Source organism: Ostrinia furnacalis, unplaced genomic scaffold (assembly GCF_004193835.3).
Source record: "Ostrinia furnacalis isolate ACB-3 unplaced genomic scaffold, ASM419383v2 OfSCF0067, whole genome shotgun sequence".
NCBI classification, from domain to species: Eukaryota; Metazoa; Arthropoda; class Insecta; order Lepidoptera; family Crambidae; genus Ostrinia; species Ostrinia furnacalis.
The window spans coordinates 559,362-574,580 of record NW_021130306.1 but is presented as its reverse complement, the minus strand read 5'-3'; the positions used below and the strand labels follow the sequence as shown (position 1 = coordinate 574,580).

Genomic DNA, 15,219 nt, shown 5'->3' with positions numbered 1-15,219 from the left:
TTATTTAGCTTTTTCCGTTAAGGTAACATTTACATTAAACAAATGGAATTGTTGTCCGTGTCGCCTAATATTCAAAGTTAGAGTAATGCAATAGATAAGCCTGTTCAAACTCTCACACTTTAGCATGTATGCTGCTCCTTGCCCGGGACAAAATACCGGAGCCCCATGACTCTGACAATCAAACATGAAATAAGATCCTTTATATTTCCCAAAGGCTACATTTTTCGTCGGACTTGTCAGTATACCCAGATTGTGCTTTTCAAAGAAATAAACTAGAGCTTTACTCAAATTAAAACGGTCCGGTAAAATATTGTACACAAACCCAAATATAACTTTCTCAAATTTGACGGAAAATGAATATGGAAACATGTCGTCAAATTTAGTATCCAGATCTTCTATGGCTATTTCATGGTTAGGGGATGAGCCGACTTTGTCGGAACATTTTTTGTGGTATTTGTCACCTGATTCCACTATTCCATCCAAGAAACTACCGGTCCACGCACTCAGGTCGCAAGCTTGCGTCATCACTATCGCTACAACACTGGTAGCAAGGTATTGTTTTCCGCGGTGTTTCGCGTCGAACTTAGAATCCAAAGGATGCACCGAACCCCATAATGAGTAAAGATCCCCAGGAAATTCGATATCCCAGTCTTTCCACATTGCTCGTGGTGTCTTTCGCTCAAATCCTAAATCATTGAATGGATTCATTCGCGACCATGGAATAGTTTCGATATTCAACCAATACATCTTTTCGTCAACAATCGGGCGGATTTTCCTTCGTTTCAAATAAGGCAAGTTAGGGTTATCATCCGGTCTGAATAGTGGACTCAGTCGGTAGTTCATCGCAGAGTGTCTCGGAGCTGTCTTGACAGATGTTAACTCAAATGTATAGAATTCTGGGTTATCAGTTGTCCCGGGGCATCCCGGCACGATTTTTTTTATTCGCTGTATTAAAGCGTCCATTGATCGATACAATGTCCACGAAGCGACTGGGTTCGCTTTTCTTTTCGGTTCCGCGTCTTTCTTTTTAGCTTCACCTTCTTTTTTTGGTTCCTCCGGCGCGGCTGATGCATACGGATCAAAGAGATGATAATATCCCTCAGTTTGACAAATCACCAAACTGCACGGTGGAAATCTTATGATCACATACCGAAGTCGTCTCAATACAGCCTTCAAATATTGTTCAAGTCTCTTTTCCGGGTTTTCGTTCACTACAGTTATCTTTTTAATGTTTATGTTGATAAACTTGCCATCCAATATAACGTTTTTGATTACTCTCTTTTCACATACGTTTAGGTTTGTTGCTTTTTCGTGTATTTCGAGTCCTTTCTCTATGCAGGTGTCTACCATGACATGGTCCCACGTTCTGATGGGATGCATCGCGGCCATTAACATTGCCATTAGGCTGACGAAGTGGCATGATTTGACGTCACTGCTCGCTTTTCTATCTGTAAGTGAAGTGGTTCCTTCAATCCTGTATCCACCTGCAACCTGCTGATATCCAACGATAGTTTGGCTTTTGGGGTCTGACGCTTCTATGGAGCTCTTTTTATCTCCTTTAGGCGGAGTGACGAAGGTCGGTTTCGATTTAGCGGATTTCGGTCGGCCGGTCGCGAAGTCGTAATCCTCTGGCAACTTCTGACGAGCTTCTGTTAGGAGTCGACGAACCAAAATTCGGCTTAATATGAATTGCTGGTCTTCTGTTTTTCCGTCCTTGTTATATAGAACTCTGTAAAGTAAAATTTTAATTATTAATCTCTTTTATAGTGACGCAGACGTATAGTTAATTGAATTCACAAACATAAATGGGTCTCATTTTAGAATTTTCGAAGATACAAAATAATGTAAGTAAAAGAAAATAACACTCAATTTACCTGCTCACAAGGTCATGTAGATTATGGAATCGTAGCATGCACGCTTTTCCCTTAGTCTTCGCTTTTTCCTCAAGTCTTATTCCCATAGCATTGCAGTTACTGCCATCGAATAGGTAGTACAATCCGGATCTCTTGAAAAACGCGCAGCTGTAGTTGGTCGTTGTTATCATGCCTCTGTCGTACTTTACAAAGTACTTGCGAGTCAGTACGTCTTCCAATTGCCAAGTGGCTCCTTCCCCCACCACGTCGATATTGGCATGGTAGGCCTGTGAAATGAAGTGAGAACGTTTACCCAAAAATAACATACAGAGATTGTACATAACACAAAGTCCTATCACTCTTTTCAAGCTGTGAAGCAAGTTATGATATGACGTCATCGAATCAAAATTAACAAGCTACAATGTCCGAATAATATAAATGAAATTACCTGATGTCCTATAGCAATCTTAGGAATAATATGCGCAGGCGCAAGCTGGAACTTCTCTTGTTTATTGTTGTATAACTTATTAGCGGTGTCGACCACGAAATTGACTATCCCTGGGGTCCACGTGTTTATGGAGTATTTGTATGACGTCACGATGGCCATGATTGAAGCGAAGGGCAGAATTTCCAGCCCGCCTTGATCAGATATTCCTGATGTGCCTCTGATAATTTGCGTATTGTCAGGCAAGTTCTTGAAATTGCTGGGCTGAGCTAGTTCTTGGGAGGGAGACATTTCGACTTGGTCCTCTGTTAGAGGTGGCGTCGACTTTTTCCGTAACTGTCTCAATTTGAACCTGTATCTTGCGTCTTCTGTGAGAAGAATCCGGCGATCTACATTCACTGGTTGTACTGTTTGTACTTCATCTTCAATTACTTGAATAGGTGCAGCGAGCTGAGGAATGAAACAGTTGTGTAAATTACAATAATTTTCAACATATGGTTAACTCATTTTTACAAAAGCTTGGGTAACCCATTTGCACAACACTATGGCGGCTCATAAAAAATATAACATCCCAAAAGATAAGAGAAAGAGAACATAAGAAGGCTCCTATCAATCAAACACTTGGCGATTGATCGTGTGACCAAGGCCTCAGGAGGTACCAATTTTTACAACAGTGCGGCACCTTTGTTTTTCATACAGCTAAAACGATTACTATACCATAACGAGAAATATATGTTTTCGTGTTTCTGGTACAGGTGAACTCTCAGAGACCAGACGAGAGATCAGGAGGACCAATGCTAGTTAGTGGACTATCCTACCACCACCTATATTTTTTTAACTCACGGGTATTTCGGTCTGCGGCGAGGGCAGCTCTTCCGCTTTCCTCCGAGCCTCTTCCTCCTCAGCTTTTCTTTGCGCCTATCTTCTTCTTTCTTCCTCTTCATTGTCTTATCTAATGGTGGGGTGCATCTTCGTGGATGAAACGATCTATAAATCCAGTTTATTTTTAACTCACGGGTACTTCGGGCTCGGGCGGCGGCGGCAGCAGCTCCTCCACCTTCCTAAGAGCTTTTCTTTGCGCCTATCTTCTTCTTTCTTCCTCTTCATTGTCTTATCTAATGGTGGGGTGCATCTTCTTGGATGAAACGATCTACAATCCATTTTTTTAACTCACGGGTACTTCGGGCTCGGGCTGCGGTGACGGCGGCGGCGGCGGCAGCGGCGGCGGTAGCTCCTCTGCCTTTCTACGAGCTTCTTCCTCCTCAGCCTTTCTTTGAGCCTCTTCTTCTTTCTTCCTCTTCATTGTTTCTTCGTCTTCCTCTTCTTCTGCTGCTTCTTCCTGTTTTTACAAAGAATCTCAATATAATTTCAATGACTAGTAAATCTATAGTATAAAAATTTATCGCAAAATGTGTCGGTAAGCGCATACCTAACTCAACAACGCCTGCACTGATTTTACCAATTCTTTTTTTTTAATGTTCGTTGAAGATCTTGTTTTTATGGCGAGATTTTCAACCCCTAAGGGGGTAAAACGGGGTCCACGCGTACGAAGTCGCGGGCGACTTAAATAACAATGACAACACCAAGACGACGCCTATGCTCTATGGTACTTTTTGACTTGCTTTTTTCCCCACCAGCTTGTGTGTGCAAACAAGGTTGTATTTTCTACGCAATAAATCAATATTACTTGCAACTTGAGTTTCGCTGTATGGGACTTTACCTGTAAGCCTAGGGTGCGCGCGGCGATAAGCGGTTATCGCTCTATTTTATCGATTTTACGCGATAACCCCATACAATTTGACGTCTAAGGTCATCGATAAGATTATATCATGGCACGCTTCCTAGCCCAGCTGGACACTATCCAATGACGTTACAATTTATCAACTACATAACTTTCTAAATAAAAACACTAATTACCTCTTCTGGTAGCCCACCTTCTGGTATCTGCAAAAACAATAGAACAACGGTCGTTAGAATTCAAAACACAGCGTGCAAATGTAGTCAGCATTCTGGACACAATGATGTCGCATAAGAGATTGGGACATACATATTTTTATAAACAGTCCGGCCCGTGAGTATAGGGAGCCCAGTGCTAATACTACTTACCTACTTAAGGGCCCTCTTACTATACTCTTTCGCATTATCGTCTATTTTTGACGTTGACTTGACTTAGCTGGGGCCCCTTGAATTCATGGGGCCCTGGGCTGAAGCCCAAAAAGCCATATGGTAGATCAGGCCCTGCGGGTAAGTGTAAGGGAGAGTCACAATCCAGCGAGATGCGCAGTTACCTCGATCGGGTTGTACATATTTCTATAAACAGTCTAATAAATAACTAAGTTAGTTTAAAGTTTCCAATAGCCATCTAACTAATATTATACTTCTTTTCATACCACAGGTGGAGGTGGTGTGGGCGGAGGAGTGGGTTCAGGGTCTGGATCAGGTTCAGGAGGTTCGTTGGTCTTATCTCGCGGCTTCGGCCAAGGAGGCACCACTTGGGTCACCGACACCGTCGGCGAGTCCAAATTGACTGCACACAAGTATTAGCTTAGAAGCGTAGACACTTTAAGGACGAAACACACTTGTCTACTCGGAAACGGATCGTAACCGTCGCAAACGGTCAGTATTCTTTGTATAAAACTCCGTACTGCAACGCACACTTACTTATCCGTCCGAGCGGCGAAAAGCTATACGGTGATGATCCTTTTCCGGGTTGATAAGTGTGCTATATACCTTAAAATTGCAAGGCTACTCCGACCGAAACGCTTTTTATTTTGTGTAGTTTCGAGTCTACCTGTCAAGGTCGCTGGCGTCACTCATGCTGACATCTCTTTGCGTGAGAGGGATGTTAACATTCAAAACTACGGATAACGATTTTCGGAATAACCCCGCTAATTTGGCTGTCGTAAAAGCGCTTTGTAAAAGTCTATTTGCAGAAAATAATTTAAGTACTTCTCGTATTATTATGTTCGTGTAATTTTCTTACCGACTTTCGGCTCTAATGGTTCTGGTGCCATATTCTTGTATCTTAGAGGAATCGGAGGCAGATAATCTTCTTGTATGCTGTCTACTAAGGAGACGATGTCACCCATTTGCTCTTCATCCACATGGGCCTACACAGATACGTAAAAATCAGCGTTAGCATAATACACAAGTTTACCATACGTTATTTTATCTAACAACTTCAAGAACTGGTTCAGACACAGTGATAAACGCGTGGTTGCTGGGCTATTCTCCTTACATTTTCATGAAATCGTAACGGCACGGTTACCGTCTCAATGTCTCGCCAAGAGAACCACCTAGAAACTGCGCAGTTATCGCGCATATTTGAACAAGGCTTAAATACTAAATACACTACCCCAAGAGGCTTTTCGTCATAATCATCCATCGGCAAGACATCATGGAATAACTCTCCGCCATCGCCCTGAGCTTGACTCATTGGCAACACTTTCCTTTTCACTTTCCCCTTCGCGCCGGGTAGATTATCGTCACTCAATGTACACACTATTTGCGTCTGTAAGATTTTTATTACATTAGTTACACAAAGAACTTCAATTCAAATCATCGTAAATGGATATCTCGCTAGATACCTTCGGCTCTTTTTTCTTTAGCTTCAACACTTTAAAAGCATGGATGTAGAACTGCGTCGTAGCTGGTAGGTAGTCCCAGTTTTTGGTGAAGACGGTGGCCATTGTGTCAGCGTTTAAAAGCATCAAGCAACAAGCTCTCCCCGTCTTCACCGATCTCAGCCCATCGTTTGTACGAGGGTAGGGATCGAACAAGTAAAACATGTCTTTCTGCCGCCACACAGCCACAGCATAGTTATTGAAATCCAGTATACCACTGTTATATTCGTGGCTGAAAAATTCTTCTAAGCCTGTCCTAATGTTTAGCAAGCATTCTTTGGTCGTAAACAACTGACCTTTCACCCTCTCTCTGTATATGATTATCTCACACGCGTATGGTCCGATAGAAATTTCGTTGGGGATGTTGTCTATCGTCAAATCAATCATGACTTTGGGATGTGCACAATCTACGTAAAGTTTGTTGCCCAGACGTAAAATTTTGTCCAGTGTCTTCGTAAACCAAGTATTTGGTGGCGATATTTTGGCATAAGTCATTGCAGCAACGGCTATGGTCAAAGCTTGTCTGTATTTCGCATCTTCGAAACATCGATCACCTAAATGCATGTTTGCATTGACAATGGCACAGTTTTCGTTTAGAATTCTGTAGCCCATCATTGCTTTTTCTGCTTGTGTAAGCTCTTTATCAGATTCCAAATCTTCGTCACATTTTTCATCCACCATTTTCAGAACTTTTACAGTTGCTAGCACGAATTTTTGATCTTCAACTACGCTACGAGCTAGTAACACTTCGCATACCGAATCCAAATCTTTGACATTAACCAGTGCAGCACAACCATTGGTAAAATTGGAATATGCTCTCGAGTCTCTTCCGGCTGGGTCGAAAATGTAGTAGCATACTTTGTCCTTCCATATCACAACTTTCAGTACCCTAAGTAACATCAAATTAGTAATCTGGCAAACTAAATCAATACTGTAAACCTGAATTAATTAGTTTAGATTAAGAATACCTGGTCAACAAGACGCCAGCTCGATTGTCCTTGAAGAAAGCCTTCAAACCCCTACATAAGTTATAAACGGTAGGGTCTAAAGACATGGTATAGCCAACGAAATCCGGTTCTCCTAATAACACTTGCATTTTTTTCCCGTTCAAAACTAGAGTCTGCTTCTTCCCAAATGGTAAAACTTCACACATTCCTTGTACAGCGGAATGATCGTGAACTTTATCTAGACATTGTAAATACCTGGAATTTTTCATAGACCGCAGTATTAGGCAACATAACATCTTCAACATCTTAGTGGAAACGAAAGAAGTTTTGACCAGACATAATAATGTTGGTAAGTGCTAACCATTGGTCGCCAGCGTCAACCAAATTATCAACGAGCTTCATTGTCCATTGCTTTGGATGGTAGTGGAAAGCCAAGCAATACGCCATAACGCTCATGGTTAACGCTTGTCTGCCTCGAGATCTTCCTCCTATAAATAAGTCAAGTATAAGAAGTGGGGAGGAAAAATAGGTTCATTATAATGGACTAAAGAAGACTTACCGAATTTAGCATCGTACATGTTGAAAGAGCCGGTGAGGATTCCATAGTGGATATCTGGTCTCCTCTCTTTGGTGCAGGGTATCACTGTGAGGGAATGCGTTTGCAGTGTCCCACGCTTCAGATTAGCTGGTATTTGCACCTGAAATTAAAAGTAAACACCAGTTAAATACAGACTTAGTTAGATCTTGGAAAAGGAGATTTTATCTTTGCCCTTTGGTTTTTTTTACAGACTGGGTGCTGGTAAAAAACCTTTAGTTATTGGTACTCACATGTTCAGGCCTGGGTATTTCATCCAGACCACAAATAGAGTCGTCGTCTTTAAGGTGTTTTTGGGTTCCCCTGGCTCGGGGTTTTCCGTCTGTGACTCCGAGTGTAGTGAAAGGTACATCTGAGTGAGAGCTGTTAGAAGAAAAGTAAGAAAAATTAAAACGTACTGACATAAATTGATCTTTTTTGTTTTCAGAATAAAAATAGGCAAACGTATTTAGTATACCTTTTCATTCTTCGAGACATCTGTCGCTGCCTCATCGCTGCATATTTTCTGTAAAAATAATAAAAAATAATTTTGTGATACCCTTGCGATTTTGTTATTAATGCTACATTACTTGCAGTTATAAAAGTACTCACCGACATTTCTTCCTTGTGCATGTTTTTCTGAGGCACACACTGTAAATAAAATCAGTTATCTCTATTTTTATGTAAATTAAAGTAAATAAAAATCTTCTAAATGGTGTCCTTATCTTACCCTCCTTTATGGCATGGTTTCCTTTTCTTTTTGCCTCTGAAATATTAAGACAATAATTGTAAAAAATCTTAGTCTAAAACTCAAATATTTGGTCCTTCGAGCCGGAGAAAGACATATTTTTAAAAGATAAGTAAAACATACATACCCTGGCAATTTGTTGGGGCCTGGCACGTGAACTACATCAGGGACAAAATCTTTGTCTCTGTTGATAACGATACCGCTGTGCGGCTTGAATAATCTGAAAAACAAAGGTAGGTTTTATTCTATACTTAATTTATTTTGACGATTTAAGATAAGTAAACTCTTACTGGTCTGCAGCTTTTGGCGGTACGGGTGGAACCATGTCTGCTGGTTTGACGCTGGCCCTACGGGCTTGAATCACTTCACCGCTGATCTTAGGACTAGGTACCTACGGTTTTAGTTATTCATTAATTAGTAAATTATATTGATTTCACACGACATCTGAATCGGCAATATGAACAAATTATATCTGGCCACTACAACTCCCAGGAGTTAAGTTTCTTTTGCTAACAAAATATGGCGCTAGCTGTATATTAGATCATGGTGGCGAATATTGATCGCAAAGACCTTTACTAAAATAACATTTTGAAAGACTTACATTTAAAATAGACTTGTCTGATGGCGAATGCTTTATGACAGGAACAGGTGTGGGTAGCATAATATCCCCAGGCAGCAGATCGAAATACGTGACTTTCTTTTTATACTTGTCCCTCTTTGCTCTCCCCGTCCTCAAGATACCGCTCGTCGTATCTTCTGAAGCCGTTTCAAAGTCATACTTGTCGTAGGCTTTACTGCAATGTAACGAAAAGGATATCAAATCATACGTTTCTATTTTTTTTTTAATTTCATAGTATAGTACCATGCGATCTCTCCCGAACACCTCCCCGCCCGCGTTGGCCCCGTCTGTACCAGTACCTCTAGCATGAACAACTTTCGTCTTCGAAACGTTTGCGTATTCGACAAAACTCGATACTCAACCTTCNCAATCTTTGAATTAAACGATAACGCGACAATTTTGATTCTCAAAATAAGTTTCGTGCAACCATTTCTCATATTAAGTTCACTTTACGACACGTTCACAAGGGCGCAGTTATAGATTTCGTACTAAATATTTTGATGGCGATTCGAATACGCAAGCGATTCGAACTCGAAAGTTTTTCGTGCTAGCCGTACAGAGCGTCGATGTGACGTCACGCCCGCCAGGTGCGCAGTTAACTCAAACGGGTTGTAAGTATGTAATTTAGCCAGGAAAAAAAATTTAAAGCTAAGGAAATCTACTTAGTTCTACGACGTACAATCCGGGTAACCAAAATGGTGATTAATCATTTAAGAATTATTTTTTATCATGTCAGCAGTCTTACCTTGATCTAGGACCTGATGCTCGATGTGGTTCGACGGGACAGTGGCCAATGTAGCGCAATCTGAAATTACAAACAGTTATTAATGAGGTAGGTATGTCCAAACATAAATTTAATTCTATTTTTTCTTCACTCACCTCGTGTGCATAGAGGGAACCATAGGCACACACGTATCCTTATAATGCCTCGGTGTGAACGGTTTAGTTTTGAACTTGGGCGGTTTAGATGACTTTTTAACTTTTCTGCCACCTAGATGGAGCATGTTAAGTTTACACAATGCAATTTTCTACAGGCTGTGAAAGAACTCGTGAGCCGCCATAGGTATTTGGTTAAACTACTTTTTCCAAGTATACGGTAAACGGAACTACTATTTTTCGGATAGTTCTAGCACTTATGCGCCCGTATTCACAAACGATGCTTGCTTAAGTAAAGCAGCAAATCGAACGCACAGCGTTGAATAAAGCTCTGATTGGTTCTTGTGTCACTCTGTGCGTCCACGCGCACTGTAAGACCTCATAGTAATGTTTGTAAATACGTGCGTTAGTTTCGCTTACCTCTCTTTAGCTTATAATAATGTAGTATACAAGTTACAGGCAAATTCTAAGTCTTACTTTCGGCCTCATACGTGAGAGCTTCTACGATTTCTGAGACATCCTTGCAGTCGGTGTTTTTCACTTTACACATCTTCCGCAACCGCGGTGGACAGCGGCATGGCCTAAAAAGTCTAGTGTTAAAAACAATCTAATAACAATACCTGATGAAAAATACTACAGTATAGCAATGCTTACGCTTTTTTCTTATCCATTTTTATGTATTATTTTGCAATATTTATCATGTTTCTATATTTTTTACAAACAATTTTGTCTACTTGGTAAGTATGCGTAAAATGTCAATAATGCAACATTTTTTGTCAACTTTGGCACTTGATGTTGTATTCCAAATTTGAGCTGTCATAAATCGAGGAGGTCGTGTTGAAAGTCGCTGACTTTCTCACACAAGGCGGGAAGGGCGGGAAAGCGATCCCATATTATGCCTTGATCACACGTACCGAGCAAACGGGCGAGACAATGCTCTCGGCCGAGTACTGGGTGTGTATGAATATTACGCCGAGTGCTCGGCCGAGCTCTCGAGTATGTGACTCGCTCACCCAACTGTCTCGACCGAGACATTTTACTGTCTCGCCCGTTTACTCGGTACGTGTGATCAAGGCTATAGCGATCCCGCGCAAAACGCTAGACGCATATTGCGGCGGGAGGTGCTACTAGGCGTCTGCTTTCTATGTGACTGATTTTATACAATTAATATTTTTGTCGGCCGTTTGGTGTAGTGGTTCGGAACGGACTACTATTCCGGAGGTAGCGGGTTCGATTCCCGCACAGTACAAACATTTGTGTGCATGAACATATTTGTTTGTATTGGACTGGGTGTTTTCTATGTATAATAAGTATGTATTTACAAAAAAAAAGTGTTTAAGTATGTTTATATCCGTTGTCTAGACGTACCCATAGTACAAGCTTTGCTTAGTTTGGGACTAGAAGCGCAGTGTAAAATGTCTAAGGATACATTTATTTATTTATTTATACAATCTAGAACATTACAAAAAAATATCGTCCCGGATCGCGACCGCTTTCCCGCGCTTCCCGCCTCTATATGCGCTGACCTTGAATAGTTCATCATCATCATCAAAAAGTAAATAGAATATTTACACAACATTATAGGTACTAGAGGTATTTTCAAATATGTGATGCTGCCAGTGCAATGGCTCTTTACAAGCTTTTAGTATCAGAATGACCATACGAGATGTAGTACGATTTAACAACTTCCCCAACTTTGAAAGACTTAAAATATCAATGTGTTTAGGTTTACATAACAAAACGTTAAAGTTTGCATTTCAGAAAAATTGCATCATGCTAGATGTAAAGGATAGTTAGCGTAAACTGGGTTGCACCATCTTACTTTAGCTATAACAAACGTCAAGTCTGTGAAACTCCATACAAAAACATCGGTTAAAGTTAAAGTAACAGTTTAAGATAAGGTGATGCAACTCAGCCTTACATTACAGTTAGATGAATAAAAGTTTACAATGTATTACCACCCATGTATTTACATAAAAACTATTATATTACTCATAAGTAAATTATTTACATTGAATACTAAAACCATTATACCGCAGGTACACCAGAATACACGAAATTATACTTTAGTATGTAATGAATAAAGTAGAAGAAATTGGAATTAACTGAACATGGAATTGTGAAGAATGTCTAATTCTTGTTCACGCTGCACTGCACGTTTCTTTTCCTTCTTAAATGCTTCATAACCTTCATCATCGGTGGGTAACTCATGCCGGCAGAATGGGCAAGAGTTGGTCTGAAAAGGTGGTGGTTGAGATTTTTGTTATTGTTTTAATTATACACTTAAAATATTATTAAAGTAAATATTAGTCAAGTGATTATGTTTAGTAATAGTGCTATTAGTTATCATAATAAATCTGCTATTTTTTTCATCATTACATAAACTATACAGGATGATTATTTTGCAGGTAATCAAATACAACAACTTCTCTTAGGAAAACCAAGTACAAATAAAAAAAAAACATCCTTATAAATTGTCATCAGCAATAAGTAATTGAATTTAGGGATATCAATTATTTTTTGAGAATGTGAACCTGGGGTGGAATTGTGAAAAGCAATCGTAATCATTTGACAGTTCATAACGTACGATAAAGTCAGTTAAACAAAGCGTTTGACAGAATAATCGTACGATATGAACTGTCAAATGATAACGATTGCTTTACACAATTCCACCTCTGTTTTTCTTTGAGCATCTATCAAAGAATCAGCCTGTATTTGCCAAATGTTATGAAGGTGTTAATGTTAGTCAGCCTTGAATGATGGCAAGACTTACAATTACTGTAACTATACTACATACTAGCTTTCCGCCCGCGGCTTCGCGCGCGTGGACTACATTATCTACATATTTTACGGAACCCTATTTTTTTCTAAAATAAAATTTAGCCTATGTTACTCGTGGATAATGTAGCTTTCGAATGGTGAAAGAATTTTTAAAAACGGTCCAGTAGTTTTTGAGCCTATTCATTACAACGAAACAAACAAAGTTTTCCTCTTTATAATATTAGGGTAGGTAGATAAACAAATACTGTAAGAATGTACTGAATATATTACCTTGTTTAACCACACCAGGATACATTTATTGTGGAACTGGTGATTGCAAGGCATTGTTGTCGCTTTCTCACCAACAAAGAATGTTTTCAAGCAAATTGTGCAGCTCTCATCACTAGTTTCAATAGTTTTTTCTGGTAGGTTCTTCACTACTTCTTTGGAAGCTGGTGGTGGTAATCTGTAGAGGAAATAACAGATTAGTTACATAAGATAACTTTTGTCAGTGTACAGAAGACGACACATAAGGGTAAACACTGAAAACACATCTTATAACTTTGTAATAGGTGCTATTTTGCAAATAAAAATTATACTCTCATGTGCTGTATACTATACAATTCAGGGTTGTCTTCTGCTGGACACAAACCTCTTTTAATCTACACCCTTGAACTCACTTTTAACAATCATCTTCTAACCGACAACTACCCCTGTTTATAAATGTGTGTAAATAGACACAGTATAAACTGCTATGTTCATAAGTGCCACTTGTGGTCTAAACTGAATAAATATTTTTGATTTTGATTTTTTATAAAATACTTGTTATTGTTACTCAGAGTATTATAGGACAAAAACTGTTAATACCATACCAATTTAGGTAAGTATTTGTACCTTAATAACACAAAATAACAATGAAGGACACTCCACATTTTACTGTGATCATAGTTAAAATACTTTTTCAATTTAATGATTACAAGACGAAATTAACCGTCATGAAGACTTAAATATTATTATCTGTTTAACAAACTGCAATACAGAAAAATAATTTAAACTTAACTCGGCCATTGACCACTGAATCCATCTTCATGCAATCCAATGTCAAGCATAAACCGTGCCATATGAAGGAGGTGGTTTGGTTGTTCCCCATCTTGTAATTCACGCCATCCCATTTCTTCAAAATAGCCAGCCATTGCTTCTCAAACAACTTTTTTAATGCAATCTAGTGCACTATGTTTGTTGAAACCTGAAATTAATTAGTTAGTTTAGAACTTTAAAAAAAATCACTGAGAGCTCAAGAATGTGTTTGAAACTAGGTAAGTAGTAAATCAAAAAAGTTAATTCCTACCTAGTAAAAACTTAGTTTTAACTTACCCAGTTTTTAATAAAAATTCAAGATATAGATTATTTGCAGATTATCCTGATACATTTAAAACGATTATTAGATGCTGATAAGAGGTATTGAAGATGCAGCAAAAAGTTATTTGTTATTTTAATCGTAATTAATTAAAATTTCATCATCAAAAAACCACCACTCATCATCACAACAAATTCTGACATTTCTCACAAGTTTGACAACTTTGACAATACAACATGGTGACATTGACATGAGACAGCTGTATGTAGGGATGTACAAAATAAAATATTTTACTCATATCACCTTGTGTATCAATATTTTCTACACATTCTTCCAAATAATAATAAAATGCACAAAATTATAATAATATTCTGTTAAAATAAAAATACCGNAAATACCATTCTGTAGAAACTTGATTTTTGTTACACTGTCTAACAATTTACTTAGTCATCTTCTAGTGTGTTCTAGTGTAACTCCATAAAAATAAATAGTTTTTTTTTCTCAAATCGTTAGTCTATTTTCTGAAATATTTTTTGTCACATCCCTAGACATCAAATGCAAACGCTTTTTTAAAAGCATTTTACAGCTCTGGGTATAACTCATTTGGCCCTAATGTCAGTGTTGTACAACAAAAAAAAAAGCGTGAAATAAACACAATGTTGTTTTCTACTGCTCAAATGCAACAATTTTCCCCATAAAAAGGTTTTTTCTACTGCTCAAATGCAACAATTTTCCCCACAGAACTGAATTTCAGGATCTGCCTTGCAATAAAATTGGTCCTGATGAATGTACTGTTATTTAGGAAAATGTAGAACCTACTATTTCTGTTTGATCGACTAAAAACAACGCAGCGCAGGCACTCACTTAGTTATTTATTTGGTACTGAGACAAGACAAATGAGCAGTCATTGATTCGGCATTGGCTACATAAGTTTCTGCTTGACCCATAGTTGAGTGGAGGTGAATGCTCCACTGTAGGTACGCATTAAGTTCATCTTTTGTACTTTTCAGTCATCANTCTTTTAGTTCTTGAGCACTGAGTATAGTTATGGTGTTATCATTATTTCTTCTCCATCGAATATTGTTCGATATGAGAACCTATAACACAAAAATTACATTAAAGAACTCAAGCATAATATTATGGTAAATATAAAACTTATTTGCACTTTAGGTTTTACATAGCTCTAATGCTTGTTGTTTAAAATCCTACTATCCTACTAATATTATAAAGGCGAAAGTTTGGATGTCTGGATGTTTGTTACTCTTTCACGCAAAAACTACTGAACGGATTTTGTTGAAATTTAACAGTATTATTAATGTTTATAACCCAGATTAACATATATAGGCAATAATTTATGACGTTAAGTGACAAATAAATCTCAATAGATAAATAAGAAGTGTCTAAAAAGCGCCATCTA

The 15,219-nt window shown here is 38.6% G+C and overlaps 2 protein-coding genes across 2 annotated transcripts; both read right to left on the bottom strand.

Moving 5' to 3' along the window:
• LOC114362807 (uncharacterized) lies at nt 1-11,714 on the bottom strand. Its single transcript, XM_028318378.1, has 23 exons — nt 11,697-11,714; nt 10,163-10,292; nt 9,689-9,800; nt 9,555-9,614; nt 8,792-8,984; nt 8,481-8,581; nt 8,318-8,410; nt 8,173-8,208; nt 8,055-8,093; nt 7,921-7,968; nt 7,697-7,826; nt 7,428-7,566; nt 7,230-7,356; nt 6,890-7,123; nt 5,886-6,810; nt 5,651-5,809; nt 5,282-5,408; nt 4,689-4,825; nt 4,216-4,242; nt 3,473-3,637; nt 2,302-2,748; nt 1,875-2,140; nt 1-1,729 (listed from the first exon to the last, which is right to left on the bottom strand). Exons 1-23 carry the CDS (start codon nt 11,712-11,714, stop codon nt 1-3), a joined length of 5,442 nt encoding a protein of 1,813 aa, XP_028174179.1.
• On the bottom strand, nt 11,636-14,019 carry LOC114364116 (E3 ubiquitin-protein ligase RNF181). Its single transcript, XM_028320153.1, has 4 exons — nt 13,820-14,019; nt 13,505-13,691; nt 12,737-12,911; nt 11,636-11,921 (listed from the first exon to the last, which is right to left on the bottom strand). The coding sequence occupies exons 2-4, from the start codon at nt 13,636-13,638 to the stop codon at nt 11,787-11,789; spliced, it is 444 nt and encodes a 147-aa protein (XP_028175954.1). The 5' UTR covers nt 13,639-13,691; nt 13,820-14,019; the 3' UTR covers nt 11,636-11,786.
• Nucleotides 14,020-15,219: the final 1,200 nt, after the last annotated feature.

Bases quoted from the DNA above. Each gene is read 5' to 3' on its own strand.
- LOC114364116 (XM_028320153.1), bottom strand. From the start codon at position 13,638: ATGGCTGGCTATTTTGAAGAAATGGGATGGCGTGAATTACAAGATGGG. The intron at 12,912-13,504 runs TTAAGTTTAAAT...TTTCCTCTACAG, and splicing joins TTCAGTGGTCAATGGCCGAG to ATTACCACCACCAGCTTCCA. The intron at 11,922-12,736 runs GTAATATATTCA...CCACCTTTTCAG, and splicing joins TCCTGGTGTGGTTAAACAAG to ACCAACTCTTGCCCATTCTG.
- LOC114362807 (XM_028318378.1), bottom strand. The intron at 5,810-5,885 runs GTATCTAGCGAG...AAAATCTTACAG, and splicing joins TAAAGAAAAAAGAGCCGAAG to ACGCAAATAGTGTGTACATT. The intron at 2,141-2,301 runs GTAATTTCATTT...TTCATTTCACAG, and splicing joins AGATTGCTATAGGACATCAG to GCCTACCATGCCAATATCGA.